We start from the raw sequence: 20,584 nt of genomic DNA, 5'->3' as shown, positions 1-20,584 counted from the left end.
TGCTGATTCATAGGTGCACATGTACCCCAATGTTTATACCAGCCCAATAATAGCCAAAATATGGAAACAGCCCAAATGCCCATTGACTGATGAATGGATAAAAGACATGGTGTGTACACACACACACACACACACACACAAGAATACTACTCGGCAATTAAAAAAGAATGAAATCTTGCCATTTGCAACAACGTGAATGGAACCGGAGGATATTACACTAAGTGAAATAAGTCAGAGACAGACAGATTTCATGTTTTCACTCATGTGGAATTTGAGAAACTTAACAGAAGACCATGGGGGAAGGGAAGGGAAAAAAAATAGTTACAAACAAAGAGGAAGGCAAACCATAAGAGACTCTTAAATACAGAGAACAAACTGTGGGTTGATGGGGGTGGGGGGGGGGGGTCGGGCAAAATAGGTGATGGGCATTGAGAAGGACACTTGTTGGGATGAACACTGGGTGTTATATGTAAATGATGAATCATGGGAATCTACTCCTGAAGCCAAGAGTACACTGTATAGACTATGTATTAGCTAACTTGACAGTAAATTATATTAAAAAATAATAAAAGAAATACCCTATTGTAAAAAGCATCCAGTTCAATCTTTGTTTTGTTTTTGTTTCTGTTTTTTGAGAGAGAAAGAGAACAAGTGAACATGGGGGAGGGGCAGAGAGAGAGGGAGAGAGATTCCCAAGCAGGCCCTGAGCTGTCAGCAGAGATTGACATGGGGCTCAAACCCATGAACAATGAGATCATGACCTGAACTGAAATCAAGAGTTGATGTTTAACTGAATGCACCAGCAGGTACCCCGATCTTCTGTTTTATCTTGTCATTTGCAACCACATGGAGAGTGCTAAAGAGTATAATGCTAAGTGAAATAAGTCAGTCAGAGAAAGACAAATTAGCATATGATTTCACTCATGGGTAATTTAAGAAACAAAACAAATGAGCAAAGGGGGAAAAAAAGGGACAAACCAAGAAACAGACTTTTAACTACAGAGAAATGATGGTTACCAGAAGGCAGGGGAATGAAGGGAGATGGGAATTAAAGAGTATACTTATCAGGATTTAACAAAATAACGGAAAAATTTAAAAATAACAATAAAGCAGGTCTATTGTAGAAAGCATACAGTTTGATCTTGCTTTTTACCCATTCTGCCAATATCTACCCTTGATTGGCATGTTTAATCTATTTACATTTAATATATGCATCAAGTAGGATTTACATCTCTCATTTTAATTTTTGCTTGTTATAGGTTATGTCTTTTTTTGTTCTTCTATTCCTCCATTACTGCCTTTTTAAAAAAAATTTTTTTTTAATGTTTATATTTTGGAGACAGAGAGAGCATAAGCCAAGCCAGGGAGGGGAAGTGGGAGAGGGAGACACAGAACCCAAAGCAAGCTCCAGGCTCTGAGCTGTCAGCACAGAGCCTAATGCAGGGCTCGGACCTACAAATGGTGAGATCGTGACCTGAGCCAAAGTTGGATGCTTAACTGACTAAGCCATCCAGGTGCCCCTGGCTTCTTTTGTTTCAACTGTTGTACCATTTTAATTCCCTTAATGTTTCATTTACTATTTTTAATTTTTTTTAATGTTTTTACTTATTTTTGAGACAGAGAGAGACACAGCATTAGCAGGGGAGGGGCAGAGAGAGAGGGAGACATAGAATCTGAAGCAGGCTCCAGGTTCTGAGCTGTCAGCATAGAGCCCAATGCGGGGCTCGAACTCATGAACTGTGAGATCATGACCTGAGCCAAAGTCGGACACTTAACCGACTGAGCCACCCAGGTGCCCCTCATTTACTATTTTTAAAAGCAGTTTTCTTAGTGGTTACCTTGGGGATTACAAATTAGCACCTTACATTTAAACACTATAGCTTGGATTAATGCTAACTCAATTGCAATAGCATACAGAAAATCTGCTCCAAAAATCTTAATTCCTCTACCCTTACATATCTTATTGTCATAGAAATTACATCTGTATATATTGTGCACCTACCAACTTACAATTATAACTACTGCATTAAGTTGACTTTTTAAATTTTTAAAAAAAATATTTATTTGAGAGACAGGGCATACAAGGGGGAAAGGGGCAGAGAAAGAGGGAGAGAGAGAATTCCAAGCCTACATGGGGCTTGATCCCATGAACCATGTGATCCTGACCTGAGCCAAAGTCAAAAGGCAGATGCTTAACCAACTGAGCCACCCAGGCATCCCCCTACCCCACTTTTTAGAGACATGCTTGAGCAGGGGAGAGTAGAGGCAAAGAATCTTAAGCAGGCTTCACACCCAGCATGGAGCCTGACCACAGAACTAGATTTATGACCCTGAGATCATGACCTGGACCAAAACCAAAAATTGTACGCTTAACTGACTGAGCCACCCAGGCACCCCTATCTTTAAGGGCATTTGTCTTTTAAATAAGAAAAAAGATGTACTAATCTTTAACCAGTGCTCTTTATTACTTCATGTGTATTTGAGTTTTGGTTGGATAGGTCTACTAGCAATGGATTCTCTTGGTTTTTGTTTACCTGGGAATGTCTTCATGTCTCCTTCATTTTTTAAAGGATAGTTTTGCTGGATATAGAATTCTTTGATGACATTCTTTGTGTTTTTGTTTTCCTTCAGCACTTCATTTATATCATCAAGGCTCCACTGATTCTGATGAGATGTTAACTGCACAGGAGGAGTCATTTTTCTCTTGCCGCTTTTAAGATTCTGTTTGGTTTTGACAGTCTGACAATAATGTGTGTAGATACAGAACTTTTTGAGCTTCTTCTAATTTATCTACTTCTTGAATGTACAGATTAATGTTTTTCATGAAATTTGTGATGTTTTTTGCAATGACTTCTTTTTCATTTTCTTTTTTTCCAGTAAGCTCTATACCCAAAGTGGAGCTTGAACTCATGACCCCAAGAGTCACATGCTCTACTGACTGAGCCAGCCAGGCATCCCAGCTATGGTTTATTCTTTCCATTCCTTTATCTTTTTTCTCCTCTCCTTCTGGGATTCAGCATGTATGCTGGTACATGTGATGGTGTCCCATGGGTCTCTGAAGCTCTGTTCATTTTTCTTTTTATTCCTCACACTAGATAATTTCAATGTATTTTCAAAATTGCTGATGGTTTCTTTTGCCAGGTCAAACCTATTGTAGAGTTCTCTCTAGTATACTTTTTCATTGTAGGCATTGTATTTTCATCTCTGGAATTTTTATCAATATTTTCTATTTAGTGAGACATGGTTGCCATACTGTTACTTCTTTGTATCTGGTTTCCTTTAGTCCTTTGAACATATTTTTAACAGGTTATTTAAGGTTATGGCATAATAAAACACAACATTTCAGCCACCCTTCTGAACAGTTTCTATTGATTTTTTAACCTGTAAAAGGGACATACTTCCATATTTCTTCATGTCTTGTAACTTTTTATTGAAAACTGGATATTCACATAGTGCAGCTAACCTGCAAATGAGATTCCCTTCCTTCACACTTCACTCACGCTGCACTCTTTCTCTAGCAGTTTTCAGGGCTGATAATCATCTGTTTAATGTCTACCTGTTCCATTCTATTTTAAGCTTCTTAAATGGAAGGAATTGTTTTGTTATTACTCTAAGCCCAAGCAACTTACCACAAGGCATGCTATTTGTTATTTTTGGAATAATCTAATAACTCTAATTCTGAAGGTAAAAAGTTATTACCATTAACATACATATTCAGGAATTTATTCTACCAAAACAAAGTGACCTTTGTGAGGTAGATGGTCAAGATACTGGTCATCTAGATCAACATTACCTAGATTCAGGGCCACTTATGACACATGGGCATTGAAGGTATGAAATTAGAAATTAGTCTGACACACTGTGTGAGGCCACAAATTCTAAAGAGTACTAAATCATAAGTTTTTTTTAAGTAAAATAAAAAGATAGCATAAAAGAAAAAAATAGGTTAATTCGAAGTTTATCCTATAGATTAATGCAAAAACATTAGTGATTGTATAGGGGAGTATTAGGATACTTAAAGAGGTACTATGTCAATATATACTTTTTTAATTAACAGTGCTTTCAAACAACATGGGTTATTAACTAATCTACGTTCTTGCTTTCCATACACATTTCTTTATATTTCTTGGACTATTCCAAATTTCATAATATTCACGGAACAAATTTCATTGAAACTATTATTTAGAATAAAGATGGAGGGGCGCCTGGGTGGCTCAGTCGGTTAAGCGTCCGACTTCGGCTCAGATCATGATCTCGCAGTTTGTGGGTTCGAGCCCCACATCAGGCTCTGTGCTGACAACTCACAGCCTGGAGCTTGTTTCATATTCTGTGTCTCCCTCCCTCTCTCTGACCCACCCCTGTTCATGCTCTGTCTCTGTCTCAAAAATCAATAAACATTAAAAAAAATTAAAAAAAAATAAAGATGGAAAGTAGCTCTATAAAGACAGCTCAAGTCTATTCAATTCAAAGAATCAAGATCTAAACATACTAATTTTCATCTTTACTAATCTATCATTATTATTGGATTATTTAAAGACAAAGTAGCACAGGGACAACTCATTTTACTGCACTCTGCTTTATTGGGCTTTGCAGATATTGCTTAAAAAAAAAAAAGAAAAGAAACTGAAGGTTGGTAGCAACCCTGCCTCAAGCAAGTCTATCAACACCACTTTTCCATTTGCTCACTTTGTGTCTGCTGCATTTTGGTAACTGTCATAATATTTCAAAGTTTTTAGATTTGTTACAGTGATTTCTGGTGGTTACAGCTCATTGCAAGTTCAGATGATGGTGAACATTTATTTGGCAATAAAGTATTAAAATTAAAGTATGCACATTGCTTTTTTAGACACAATGCTTTGCATACTTAACAGATTACTGTATAGTGTAAACATAACTTTTATTCACATTGGGAAACCAAAAAATTCATCTGACTGGCTTTACTGCAGTATTTACTTTACTGTGGTAGGCTAAAACCAAACTTGCAACATCTGTGAGGTAACGTCTGTACTGAAGTAAATGGATAAATAGCTATTAATGAACACAATGCCCAAATCAATCACCTACAAGAGACTTTTAATTTCATTCTGGTAGATTACCTCATCCATCACCAAATACATAAATTACTACAGTATATATATTTAAGTACATACACAGAGAAAAGAACATAATACTGAAAAATGAATTATTATCTTCAAAAGATATATTTTTCCATTTGTACTAATTCCATTGCTCTTTTGAAATGTTCCTTGTTTAAATCTCTCTAAATCCCCTTTAAATCTTTTTTTTTGGAACCAGGGAAAACATAAATATATACAAATATTCCTCCATTACCTACAGAAAATTGCTTTACACAGATCGGCTAACTTGGGAGTTTTAATAATAATCTTTGAATTATGTAAATTAATCGTTTGACATTTTACTATGAATGTAGTGATGGTGTTGACTTAGTTTCAATTCAAAAATCAAGGATTTCATTATCCTATAAAACATATTCAGAGTTCAAAGTATTTAAGGGGGGTTAAACAAAATGCAAACATTTAATGCAACATTAAGCATGTGAAATAAAAACTTGATTGCCTAAAGAAAGCATGCTATGCTGTTACCCTGGTGACAGGTTAAAAAAGGGATTGTGAGCTGAATAGCTGTATGATATGAAATTAAAATGTTTCACATTGAACAATCCAAAATGAATTGGGAAAGGTTAGAGTAGAGGAGAGAGAAATCAATTCTCCAATGGCAGTAGTGAATGGGAAAGAAGTATGAATAGGATTTGCCAGTGGGGTGCAACAGCTGCCAAATATCCTGCAGCCAAAGAATTACAATAATACTGATGAAGTGTGCAAGAGCTTCTGGAATCATTGCAGGGAATGGAGAAATTCTCCTACAATAATGAGGCCATTCTGTCTTCTGTTCAGCTGGTATGGTGGAATCAAAGAAAAAAATATTTTAAAGTGTAATACTTAGCAAAAAAAAAAAATGTATAAATAGGCCATCTTAGCCATTAATAGTGGGTGCTTGAACTCACGTAGATTTCTAAATCACCCAGGACGTGGTCATATTAAGTAACAAAAAATACTGTAACAGAGATAGTAAAAAGTAAGGCAGGCTTAAAGGTTAATGACTGAATTAACATTTTCTCCCCTTTGTTGCTTTTAGGAGACTTATTTGCTCAAATCAAAGTAGGCATTTCCAGAGGCAAAGCATGGCTATGTATGTTTGTGAATATATACCCAAAGTATGATTTTTTTAATTATATAGTCAGTTATCAGAACATCCACTTCATTCTCATAATGAAGTAGTTTACCTCAGAACATATATGAGACAAGTATGATAAAAAGTTGTATTTTATTGTCACAGATGGTATAAATCCATTAATAATGTGTCCTTTTAAACTCAGAGACATTTCAGTAAAAGAACCAATTGCATCTGTACAACAATACTAGCTTTTCCTTGGGAACTATTTTCATGTGGCTGCTTTTTTCTATGTTTCTTTCCCTACTTATCTTTTTCAATGATTGTGATATTTTAAAACCTCAAACTTTATCATCTAATTGAAAACTTCGTAACAGGTAACAGAATTATAAATCCACAACCAGGAAAGGAAAGAAACAAGGAAAAAAACCCGAGATAATTGCATCTGTCAGATAAAAATCACTAAAGAATTGATTCTCTGTTTTATCAGGAAGCCAGAAGAGGAAAGAAACTACAATATGAGTGTGAGTCACGTGAGTGTAACTTTCCATTATGCCACTCTGGCTGACACTGAAACCCACGGCAGGCTCTGTAGCCCATCTACATACCTGATACATATACCGACACATTCCACGGAGGATCAACTCCCAGAGGCGGTGATACACTGACTCCACATAGCCAAAGCAATCTCTCCAAAAGTGAACCCTACGTATTTTAAAACCTTCCAGGCTAAAGTCTTTTCAACAGTGTTATCGTTGGCCACAGTGAAGGAGTTCCCTTTCCTGAGTCTTTCGCGTCTGCTCAAATCTCAAGAGAGACATTAGAAGCTTTAAGTAGAAACCAGAGAGTCACACGGTCTTGTTCAGCCCCATGCAAATCACTCAGGATAAGCACTTAAAAAAAAAAAGTCAGAAATCATCCAATCTAACACTGCTGTTCTCAGAGGAGGAAACCGGAGTCAAAAGTTGAAGCATTTGTACAGAGACTTGGGCCACCTGTATACTTGGAAGTGGTGCTGGCACCAAAATTCTGAGTCCTGCCACCTCATTCCGGGCTGATGCCAACTGGACCACACCGAGCACAGACATTTCAGTGCCAGCTGAAGGAGCCAAAAGAACCACAGATGACATAATTTTCCTAACCCCAATTACTGAATAGGGGGACTGCCATAAACAAAATAAGCTAGACAGAGGTGACTGAGTGGCTCAGTCGGTTAAGCAACCTGAGTCAAGGCTCAGGTCATGATCTTGCGGTTCATGGGTTTGAGCCCTGTGTCCGACTCTGGGCTGAAAGCTCATAGCGTGGAGCCTGCTTCAGATTCTGTGTCTCCTTCTCTCTCAGCCACGTCCCTCCTCACGCTCGCTCTCAAAAATAAACATTAAAAAAAAATTCTCAAGATTTATCAATTTTATAAGAAAAAGGTTTTCTACAGATGTTAATTTTTTCAAGTTGCTAATATTGTACAGTCTTTGAAAACCATTTTTTCAAAAACTATTAATGCAGAGAAATGTTGACAACACAACATGCTTTAAAAAAAAAAAAGACATCCTTTCAAGTAGAATGGCCCATTTTCTGTAAAATCAAAATAACACACTTCATGTACATACATAGAAAAAAGGCAAATCCTCCTAAGAGTTTCTAGAACTTACAAGCTGCCATTTCTCTCTCCCCACCTGTTCTCAAACACCCCTCAATCCACCTTCAACCACCACTTCCCACACAACATTCCTGAACACTGCCCTCATCAAGGTCCCCATGACCTCCACATTGCTAACTTCAACAGTCAATAGTCACTCTTCAAATCATGTATGTCAGTTGAACACGTCTTCCTCCTTGAACCCTTTCTGCACTTGGCTCTCTCAACTCCACCCCAGACTAATTTCCTGCTGGATCTGCCTCTCTTCCCAACCTGTTATTGTGGAGTGTTCCAGGGCTCAGGCCTAGGACCTCTATGCCTGACCAGCTTCCTGGGTTCTACTCTTTCCTCCTTATGGTTGTTTACAATATTGCAACCACAATGCTCATTACTACACATGGTACAAGTTCTTTGCTCGAGACTCTGCAATGCCTCCCCATTTCACTCAGTGAAAACCGAAGTCCTTACAACAGCCTACCCAAACCAACTCTAGCCCTACTAGGGGAGCTTGCTTACTCTTCTCATTACATTGGCCTCCTTGCTATTTTTCAAACAGGTGGGGCATACTTTGACCTCAGGGGCTTTGCATTTGCTGTCTCCACTGACAGGAAGGTTCTTCCTGGAGATATTCATGTGACTTGCTCCCTTCTACCATTAGGTGTCTGCTCTAAAGTTCATCTTCTCATCCTGCTAATCTTTCTTGCCATCCACTTCCCTGTGATCCAAATTAAAACTCCAACTACCCCATACTCCACCTCCAGGATAATCGATAATCCATCCCTGTTTATCACCAAAATATTTATCATCATTATCATTCTCATATCACACAGTTTACTGACCTGTTTTGTCTATCAACCATCTGCTAATTAAATGTAAGCTCAATGGGGGTAGGATTTTTTGAAATCATTTGTTCCCTGCTAATTTATCTAAATTTTCTTTTCGAAATGTTTATTTATTTATTTTGAGGGGTGGGAGGGGCAGAGAGAGGGAATAGAGAGAAGACCAAGCAGGCTCCATCCACACTGTCAGCACAGAGCCCAACACAGGGCTCAATTTCACAAACTGTGAGATAATGACCTGAGCTAAAATCAAGAGTTGGACTCTTAACTGACTGAGCCATCCAGGTGCCCCTAAAATATCTTAAATTTTCTAACTCAATTCTTATAATGATCAACAGATGATATTAAAAGACATGTGATTATATTTAATATCTGTATACTATTCTTTTATTCAAAGTGGAATGGAAGAACACACCCTTAACACCAGAAAAAAATATTTCCTACCAACTGCCAAAGTATCTGTTAATATTGAAATGCTCAAGGTATTTGTTAGCTAAAAATAAAACAAGCATGCATCATGACCATTACCCTTGAAATGGAATCTTTGTCATTAGAAATTCTAAAAAAGAAAATTGGGCAAGGATAGTTAAAATTAAATGGGTATGTTAAGTATTTTATATCTCATTTGACATTGACAAAAACTCATTAAGAACTACTAATTATCTTCATATTGCAGATGAGGAAATAGAGTCCAAAAGAGATTAAATAATTTATCCTAAGATAATAGCTAGGGACTGGCAGAACCAGGGGAAATCCAAGTCTCTGGCACAAAAGCTTTGCTCTTAAACATGAAACTGTACTAGAAGCTCTAGCAGAAAGGAAGGCATGGGGTAATTAGAAAATGCGGAGGCCACTTTGGTTACTCAACATCTATCTCATACCAGAAAATCATTCCAAGACAATCATGATAATCCAATTCCCTTTGCAGTTATTGGCTTACGAATGGGCAGGAGACTTACTTTTGGTCAATAGGAACTGAGAAGTAGCTGCTTGAGGATCATCTGGGAAAAGTTTGCTCAGACATAATCCTTTGAATCCTATCTAGATTTGACTTCCAAAACTCCCTACAGCCATCCTGCTATCACAGCGTTATGAAAAAGCCACAGAAAAGTAGCATCAGCAGATAAGCATACTGAACTTTATCTTTTCTCTTCTCCGAGCTTCTTGTTCACTGTGAAGCAAGAACGACTATCAGTCTGAATCAATGGCTCTGTTACCTGTATCCAAAAGGATCCCAAGTGATTTAAAAGGTTATATGATTGCCCCTCTTGAAATCAATTAAAAAGGTATTACAATGGATTTTTTTTACAACTAGTAAGAATTATTACAAAAGAAATACAAATACTAAAGTGGTCAAACTCCTGGTGATAGAAAGAATGGTGGGTGCCAAGGGCTTGGGGCAGGAGGTGGGTGGGCAGGTGAAGAAACGGGATGTTATTCGAGAGGGTGGAATTTCAGTTCTACAAGATGAACACCTTCTAAAGATCGGTTGCACAACACTGTACATATAGCTAACACTAAAGTACTATATACTTAAAAATGGTTAAGATGGTAAATTCTGATATGTTTTTTTACAATTAAAAAAATAAATACAAATATCATTAGCTTCTCTTTATGAAATGAATAATCATTTTAAAAATGAGAAAAAGATCCCATCCATAATACAATATATAAACAACCAAAGAATAATAATACAAAAACATAAACTATCCAAGAATAACAAGAAATCTACTCTTACAATAAAAAAAATTATAAAGCTTTAATGAGAGAATCAAAGAGACTTTGATAAATACAGTCACATTTTCTGAAAAACCTCAACATCTGATGTCTATTCTACCCAAATTTATGTAGCTTTAAGGCAATTCTAATAACAAAGTGCTTTCAAAGCTCAGCCAGAAGAATGACCAATAAATTTTGGGAAGAAAATAATAAATTATTAATATAAGGGTAGAATGACAAATGCAAATGAAGAGAAAAATTTGGAAGTAGACCCTAATGTATTTAAGAATTTGGCATAGGATGGGGCACCTGGGTGGCTCAGTTGGTTAAGAGTCCAGCTCCTGATTTTGGCTCAGGCCATGATCTCATGGTTCTCGTGGCTGAGATCAAGCCCTGCATTGGGCTCTGTGCTGACAGTATGCAGCCTGCTTGGGATTTATTCCCTCTCCCCCTCTCTTCGTCTCTCCTTCAACTTCAAAATAAATAAACTTTAAAAATAAAAGAATTTGGGGTGCCTCAGTGGCTCAGTTGGTTGAGCATCCAAACTTTGACTTGGGTCACAGTCTCATGGCTGATGAGTTCAAGCCTTGCATCCAGCTCTGTGCTGACAGCTCAAAGCCTGGAGTCTACTTCAGATTCTGTGTCTCCCTCTCTCTGTGCCCCTCCCCTGCTTGTGCTCTGTCTCTCTCTCTCAAAATAAAATAAATAAAATAAATAAACAAAATAAATAAATAAATAATTTTTTTCAAGTAAATTAAAGAATTTGGCATAGGATGAATGTGACATTTAATAATCAATGAGGAAAGAACAAATGAATAAATGGGACCAATTCTAAGAAAACAAAGAAAAAAAGAGACAAACCAAAGGACATACTCCTAACTATAGAGGACAAATGGGGGGGGGGGGCGTGGTGAGAGATGGGTGAAATAGGAGATGGGGATTAAGAGTGCACTTGTCGTGAGAAGCACTGAGTAATGTATAGAAGTCTGAATCACTGTATTATACAACTGAAACTAATATAACAATGTATGTTAAGTACACTGGAATTACATTTTTTTAAAAAATGGAACTGATTCTACTGGTTAACTATATGAACAAGCAAAATTAGATCTCAACCTCCTATCACTTTGCAAAATAAGCCTGAAATATGAAACACCAGTGTAATAAAGAAAAACTATAAAAGAATGGAAATAGAATATAAGTAAATACTTGATATAAGGGTTTTTTAAGGGAAAAAAAAAAAGCAAAATAGGGGCACCTGCCTGGCTCAGTCAGTGGAATGTATCACTCTTGATCTAAGGGTTGTGTTTTTGAGTCCCACATTGGGTGTGGAGGTTACTTAAAAATAAAACCTTAAAAAAAAAAAAGATTGATTTGACTAAATTAACATGGAAAACACACCCTACTGGTGTCTTATTTGCTGGACTGTAAGATATCTCATTTTTTTCACTAAAGATAATCAGACCCCAATTTCTACTTTCTTGTCATATTCATAGCTACCTGATATAAATAAACAAAAAAGGCCATTTCTTATTCTTAATGATTTTTGCTTATCTATAAAACATTTACTTAGTTTTGTACAATATAAAATTCATTTCTTTATTTTTTTTTTAGTTTATTTATTTTGAGAGAGAGAGAGAGGGAGGGAGGGAGGGAGGGAGGGAGGGAGGGAATCCCAAGCAGGCTCCATGCTGTCAGCAAGGAGACCAATGTGGGGCTTGATCCCATAAAATCATGACCTAAGCCAAAACCAAGAGTCCAACAACTTAACCGACTGAGCCACCTAGACGCCCCTTATTTCTTCATAACAAATCAGGTAAAAGAATTTGGGTACTGAAATATAATTACACAACATCAATTATTCTCACAAAAACCTACGAAAGACATTATTCCCATTTTAGTGGTAAACTTAAGTTTAAAGTAATATATCTAAGGTCACATTACAATAAGTGGTACAGTTATGACTGGAAACCAGACTTCTAATTTTAAATTCTATTTTTTCCACTAAACCACAGAATGTATTTATGTAACATATGCATTTCTACTTAGACGTGTGTGGTGTGGTGGGGGGGGGCTCTGCACACATGCACGCAAGTCACACAAATGAAAGAGAAGGAAAGAAAGAGGAGGGGAAGGGATGTGAGGGCAGCAGGAAAAGAGAAGGGAGAGCGGAAGTAGGGAAGGGAGAGATGGGCAGAGAGAGGGAGTGCATGAGTAAGCACACACTCACTGTTAGTGACTAAATGTTTGTGTCCCCACTCCAAAAACTCCAATGTTGAAATCTAATGCCTCATATGATGGTATTTGGAGGCGGCGGCTTTGGAAGGTAATCAGGTTGTGAAGGTAGAGCACTCATGAAAGGGATTATGCCCTTACAGGAGGAGGCCAGAGAGCTAACTTGCCCCCTTCCCACCATATGAGGATATAAGAAACAGGCCTTCAGCAACATAAAAGAAAACCCTCACCGGAACCCAGACAGGGCGGCCCCCTGATCTCAGACTTCCAGCTCCAGAGCTGTGAGCAATGTTTGTTATTTAAGCCACCCCGTCTATGGTAATTTGTGAGAGTGGCCCAAACTGAGACACTCATATGTATTTCTGTCTTGCTATCTTTGGACATACAAAGAGATACTACTTTATTTGAGAAGTAGGTTGGAATATTTTATAAATAAAAGGCTACCAAATCACAATGAAGAAACTCTTTTATAACATACACATAAGTGAATCCCAAATGAATTCAAGAGTTAGATGTTGCTGATTTTCTCAGAAGTTCACGTTTAGGAATCTGAACACATTCTCTGGGAAATGGAAAAGTACAAAGAAAGAAAGAAAAGGAAGCAAACAAGCAAAAACAAGCCACAAAAATATATATGATGAAATTACTATAAATCTGCAGTAAAATATTTTTATAAAACCCATGGAATCAACATTTACTTTGAAACACCTTAAAATAGTTTCAATATACCTCAGTGTAGCTACACTATGAGGACTGACATGCCAAAAGGAGTCAAAGGCTTATCCTGAGCCATACCCCCTGCCAAATTCTTACAACACACAAGGTTAAGTGAATGCAAAACAGCACTTTGCTAGGGAAGAGAGACCTGGTCACCAGCCTTCCACCACCAGGGAAGTTGGTACAGCTCTCCCAAGAACTAATAATCATTACATGATAAATTAGCATAACAGAAAGATAATAATCATGAAATTAGAAAATGTAAGTGATAAAGCTCAAGAAAGCCTAGTTGACTATTTACTTAGCTACCAGACCTAACCAAAGAAAGCAACAGGTGTAGAAATAACAGTGGGAAGGACAGAAGTACAGAAGTTTAGAGAGAGCACAGTGGCGTTCTCACTAGTGCCTGAGAAGCTTGGGATGGCAGAGGTGGACTTGAACAAGAATAAAGAAAGGAAAGGGCCTTGCTCAGAAAGGTGATTCCTGACCTGTGAACAAGCATTTAGATCCAAGGAAAACAGGCATATCTTGAACAAAACTAAATGAAAGATTACTATAAGGGACTAAATTGTTTCCTTTACTCTTTTTTCCTCCAATCATTATCTGTTAGTGCAACAAATTATTAAACCAAACCACACTGCAACAAAATCACTCTCACTTCAAATAACATGAAGTGATTGTTTAACACAACTTTCAAGCATTCATTTCTATCAAAAGAATAACTGACATGAAAATTAAAAATTATCATGTACTTCTGTAAAAACTTAATTGTGTTTGCCAAATTTATTTGCGGTCATCCTGAGAAAAATTGCCATTGTTCTGACATTAATGTTTTGTTGGGTTTTTTTCTTCTAAAAGGCACTGCTATCTTCTTACTATCCAAATACTATGGGTACATATCATCAGTGTCTTTTTCCAAGTCATAAATGATGAAAGAATAAAATCCATAGAGATATTGGGAAAATAAGATTAGCAGCCAAAACAAGCCACACAAAGGAAGGGCTGAGGGCTACTGGATCTGGAAGCATAAACATTACATGAGCACACCCATGATGGAGAAATGTGCAGCCACACCTGGAGGCTTGTCTCTTAGACACCATTCCCAAGCCAATAATGAAATCATGCTTCGTGAACCAAAATGTAAAGATTCAATCACCTAACATCAACTTTGATGTCAGGGACCTTTTCGGCAAACAAGCAAAAATAACTTAGATTTACTTCGTTTAAGTAAGATTATACTCTGCCAAAAAAATCAATATATTTTGCTAGATATTACAGGTCTCTGTTGTCATGGGTAATACTGTTTCACAATAAACTGGCTTACTAAATGAGTAAGTTCCATAGAAAATAAACTCACCCAAAATAGATCATTGTTATATAGGTAACATGTGCACAGTTATTTACATAACTTTTGGCCACATATTTTATTAATATAATTTTTCCAACTTTTAAAGAGTAATAAATTCAATAGTAATATATAGAGGAGAAGGATTCTGGGATGATGGCGGACTAGGAAACATCAGGAATGTGTCTACCCTCCTAAATGACGATTATACTGGCAGAATCTCTCTGATATTTTTAGTTTAGAACTCCAGCCCAGTCAAAGGCTTGCCAACTTCCAGGTTAAAGTGGGATGGTAAATTGCAATCAATTTTGGTCAATTTCAGGTCTTACCAGAGTAACAGCTAGTCATCCCCCAGCCCATCCCCAGCAACTGGCAGGCAGCTTGGCATGTGTTCCTGGCAGCGTCCACACGGCTTGTGGAAGCCAGGGTGGGCAAAAAAAGGATCCTGTCCTCCAAATACTAGGCATCTGTGTTATGATGATTGACTACTGCTTGTGATCACAGAGGTGCAGACAAAAAGGTAGACAGCCATTGTTACTGCACCTCCTCCCAGTGTTGCAAGCCCCTCCCTCTGGCTGAAGGGACTTCCAGGGGATTTAAAGGGTCAGTACCCCCATTTGCCTCCTTCATTTTCTGCTTTTCCCCCTGTCAGGAGCCAGACAATAAAGACTAAGACATTCAAAACAACTGCATTTATAAGGGAAACTGGAAAGTGACTGTACACACCCAGGGAAATGCTCAGAAAAGACCTGAGAAGACCTTACATTTACACCTCAAGCTGATCAGCTGATTGCTGGCATAGAGACAGCCTACAAATAAATGCAGATAACAACAACAACAACAACAACAACCAGTAAACCCTGAGGAAAGAGGAGAATCTGATTTCCAGAGTTACCACATTAACAGATTCAAATGTCCTATGCTCAACAACAACAAAAAAATCACAAGTCATATACAGAAACAGAGAAGTATGGTCTTCTCAAAGAACAAAATTAGCAGAATATGACCATGAAAAAGAGCTAATGGCAGATATAGTAAACCAAGACTTTAAAACAACTCTCTCTTAAAGATGCTCAAAAAACTAAAGGAAGATGTGAACAAACAATGTGAAAACAAAATGAAAATATTAATAAAAAAATTAAAAACCTATAAGGAAATTTAAAAATTCTAGAGCTAAAAAAGTACAATAACTAAAATGAAAAACTCACTAGGATTAAAAGGCAGATTTGAGCAGGCAGAAGAATCAGCCAACTTGAGAATAAGGTAAGAGAAATTCTTGAATTTGAAGAACAGAAAGACTGGGTCCTGTGGGACACCATCAAACAGACGAATGTATTCATCATGGGAGCCCCAAAAGGAGAGAGAGAGAATGGGGTAGAGAAAATATGTGAATAATGGCTGAAAACTTCCCAAATTTGATGACAGGCACGAATATAAATATTCAAGAAACTCAATGGACTCCAAGTAAGATGAACTCATAGACCCCCAGGAAGACACATTACAGTCAAACTTTTCAAAAGCCAAAGAGAAAATCTTGAAAGTAGCAAGAGACAGACAAATCATCACCTCCAAAGGATATTCAATAAGACTGTCCAATTTTCAACAGAAATTGAAGAGGCCAGAGGCAGTAAGCTTATATATTCAATGTGCTAAAAGAAAAAAAAAAACAAAAAACAAAACAACCTGTCAACTAAGAATCCGAAATCCAGCAAAACTGGATTAAGAAATAAAATTGGAAATTAAGACATTCCCAGATAAAGAGAAACTGAGGCAGTTTGTGAGTTTCTGACCACTAGACCTGCCCTGCAATAAATGCAGAAGGCAGTCTTGCAAGCTGAAATGGAAGGACTCCAGACAGTGCCAGGAAGCCACATGAATAAATAAATGTCTCAGTAAAGTCCATATTATTATGGACAATAATAATAGCTGTTATTATAACTTTTTTTGAAAGTCCATATTCTGTTTTCTACATAATTTAAGAAATTAATACATTTAAAAGAATTATTAATTTATGGTTTGGGGCACAGAATGTATGAAGACGTAATTCTATGACATCAACACCTGCATCCAGGGAACCACTGATCTTCCCATCATTATATTTTTGCCTTTACTAGAAATTTCAAATAAAACCACAGACTATATAGTCTTCTTTAATCTGGTTTCTCTTAGCAGGACTTTCTTTTTTTTTTTTACATGGTGATACATATACCAGTACTTTTGTCTACTTTACTGCTAAATAGTATTTCATTGTATGAATATACCACAACTATTTATCCACTTACCACTTAATGTACATTATTCTAGTTGGTGTGTATTAGTGTAGCAATGTGATTTTGTCTTTCTCTAGTGATTAATAATGCTGAACACCTTTTCATGAACTTATTGCCATTCATATAACTCCTTTAATAAAGATTTCTATTTTTTTAATTGGGGTGTCTGGCTTATTTTTGAGTTTTAAGAAGTACTTATACATTATAAACTCAAGTTCCTTATCTATATACCTATACATCTATATATCTCTGGATACATTCTGCCATTTGCTACATATATTATTTTATAGTTTTCTCAATGGTATCTTTTGAAGAGCAAAAGTTTCCATATGTTTTATTAATTCTGTAATAAAAATTTTTAAATATGCTTCTAAAGACTAGGGAATAAAAATAATATTCACAACATAATATTACAATGAAAAAATAGAAGTCAAACTATATTCCCAATATGACTCTATGTGAGGTGTATGCATGCTACATGTATGTATGTCTATAAATATACACACATATATACACTTAGGAATACATCAAAATGTGAAAAAGTACTTCCTGAAAAGTTTGTGGGATACAAGTAATTTTTATTCTTTTCCTTTTTAAACCTTTTTCAGATTTTTGCCAGTGGTAAGTCAGTACTCTCTGAAAATAATTTGAATACATATCTTAAAGATCAAACCACTTCATTATTAGTGACCCTCAGGACTTCAGAAATGATCAAGGTCTAAATAACATCTGAAGGGCATCAGGATATGAACACTATATTTATCAAAAGAATAATAAAAAAATTATACAAAGTATGATTCTGGATTTAAAACAAAAGCTAGATACACACATCCCTCCAAAACATCCCTGTTGCAACAGAGCTTGATGGAAACAAACTGCAATGATAGAAGGTTCTTTCTATCACTCAGTTCAGTAGCCACTAACCACAGTACAGCAGTGGCTACAGAGCACATGAAATGCGGTTGGTGACTACACAGATAGTGGCACTGAAACCTGAGAAACTGAACTTTTAATTTAATTTCAGTTCAAGTAAGCACACATGGCCAATGGCTACTACATTGGCCAGTGCAACTTTAGGGAAAAAAACCAACCAGATTCATGGCTTTATTGCCCACTTTCCTCCTCCTTCCATCATTCAGTAATTTACTGATATTCGGTAACCTCTCAACTCTCCCTAGACATCTATCAAATCATGACTTAAAAAAAGATTATACATTAATCTACTAACGGGTATCTACCCAAGGGAAACGAAAACACTAATTCAAAAAGATATATGAATACTATGTTTAGTGCAGCATTATTTACAATAGCCATTTCCTACACACACACACACACACACACACACTCACAGAGAGAGAAAGAGAAAAAGAGAGAGAGAATATTACTCAGCCATAAAAAAGAATGAGATCTTGCTATGGGAAACAACATGGATAGACCTACAGGGTATAATGTTAAGTGAATAAGTCAGACACAGAAAGACAAATACCATATGATTTCACTTATCGTGGAATGTAAAAAACAAAACAATGCAGAAACAGACCCATGAATACAGAGAACTGATGGTTGCCACAGGGGTAGGGTGGGGCATGGGCAAAACAGGTGAAGGGGAGGAGAAGGTACACGCTTCCATTTATGGAATGGTAAGTCCATATGAAAGCTACAGCATATGGAATACAGTTAATGGTATTAATAGTGTTGTAGGATGACAAACGGTTACTGTGTTTACAGTGTGCACAGCATGTAGTATAGAACTGTTCAATCACTATGCTGTACACCTGAAACTAATGTAACACTGTGTGTCGACTATACTTCAATAAAAACAAGTGGGAAAAAAAATCATCAACTAAGCTTCCTATACTCTCTGTTGAGAATAGGAACAAATGAAGAGTACTATTTACTCCAAGATTTTCTGAGTAAAACCAGTCAGCCATTAAGATACAGCCGAAACCCAATCTACTTCTCCTCTACCTAATTCTCAGAGGGTAATCTGAGTTTCTGATCTGTGTTCTTCAGAGCTGCTCAGTCACCTGCCATCTTTTCTCTTTGTTCTTCCTCTTGTGGAAAAGCAAAAAACATGGAAAAGAAGTTGAAGTGACACAGTTTTATCAACAACATCACCCTAGCAAGTCACAGACTGTACTTGCTAAAGTAGGATTATGTTAGCAAGGACATAGAAATTCATGTTAAGTAATTCTGTCATTTAGAGCCATTAATTTCATGATGACTTTGTTTTTATTTGCCCTGATACAAAGGATATTTTTTCTTTCACTTACATTTCTAGGAAGCTAAAAGGTATACTTAGGGATCACAAATAACTAACTCAACCTGTTAACTCTTTCTTGTATCTTCTAAATGAATTTCTTATATATATGTATATTTTAGCTGCTCAGACTCAATCCTAATTTTTAGTACTATAACACTTTTCAAAACTTTGTCAACAAAGTTAACAAAGATTAACAAACGAAGTTATAAAACAGAAATAATAAAATACAAATTACTTAAACAGATATTCCTCAGGGCTTCAGAGTATCTTCTTACCTCTAATAATGTCCAAATTAGCAGGGTCAAGATTCTTTTTTCTGAGTTAAAAAAAATCATTTGAACAAAATAGAAGCAATACCATTTTTAAACAGTGTGATTTTATTATACATCTGCAAACACTCACAAGATTCAGAACTATGATCAGTTATATCTTTTATTAGCTATTTTCTATGATTAGATTGTCGGTATTTGTTCCTTTATGCTGTCTTAAATAATCTAACATACCTTGAATTTTCATGTTCTTGAAAATGTTGTGCTCTTAATTGGAATGCCACGAACAATGATGATGCTATTGCCAATAATTGGTTTCTCTCATTCTCTGTTAACTTGTGTCCTGAGGGAAATCAATCAATCACATACATCTTGTTAACATCTAGTGCTTCTAACTTATAGAATTATTAGTCATTCAAATAAGTATTTTATCAAATATCTATTATAGAGCTAGTATTATACCAGGCACTGAGGCATGCACTGCGGAGGGAAGAGAGCAAGATTATTCAAATAAGACCAAAACCCCCCACTGAGTCTATCAATTAGTTCTAGGAATTTGGTAATAGACCCCTCAATGGCCTGGATAAACTGCACTCTTCCAGGCTTTGAAAAGTTCCTGATGAAAACGACTCACATGACCCCATACTTACCCTATATGAGGATTACAAAAATTTGGTCTTAGTCTTCTCAAAAACAGTCTACAAGAGCACTTCTCAAAGTGTGTCCTATGGGCTATCAGGAGTCCCCAAGAACCTTTGGGGACTGCAAGGTCAAAACTACTTTCACAATAATGCTAAGATTTATTTGCTTTTCCTCCATCACTTTTTTCAGGTGTATACTGTGGAGGTTCCCTGATCCAAGAGATATATGTGTGGTGACTTCATTGCTCTGATGACAACATATAATGGATTTATTACTAGTACTATAAAAATAAATTTAAGGGGCACCTGGGTGGCTCAGTCGGTTAAGCGTCCGACTTCGGCTCAGATCATGATCTCGCGGTCTGTGAGTTCAAGCCCCGCGTCGGGCTCTGGGCTGATGGCTCAGAGCCTGGAGCCTGCTTCTGATTCTGTGTCTCCCTCTCTCTCTGACCCTCCCC

General features: G+C 36.7%; 1 protein-coding gene across 9 annotated transcripts in view; it reads right to left on the bottom strand.

The window, feature by feature from the left end:
* The window catches only part of PCCA (propionyl-CoA carboxylase subunit alpha), a 404,001-nt gene that overhangs the window by 158,716 nt on the left and 224,701 nt on the right, over window positions 1-20,584 (bottom strand). For all 9 annotated transcript variants that reach the window (XM_027065165.2, XM_027065168.2, XM_053217534.1 and 6 more), the window contains one exon: window positions 19,720-19,828. In XM_027065165.2, coding sequence (XP_026920966.1) covers window positions 19,720-19,828 — 109 coding nt within the window. The remainder of the gene's footprint in view (window positions 1-19,719; window positions 19,829-20,584) is intronic.

The sequence above is a fragment of the Acinonyx jubatus genome, chromosome A1, assembly GCF_027475565.1.
Source record: "Acinonyx jubatus isolate Ajub_Pintada_27869175 chromosome A1, VMU_Ajub_asm_v1.0, whole genome shotgun sequence".
NCBI classification, from domain to species: Eukaryota; Metazoa; Chordata; class Mammalia; order Carnivora; family Felidae; genus Acinonyx; species Acinonyx jubatus.
This window is presented reverse-complemented; position numbering and strand designations above follow the sequence as displayed.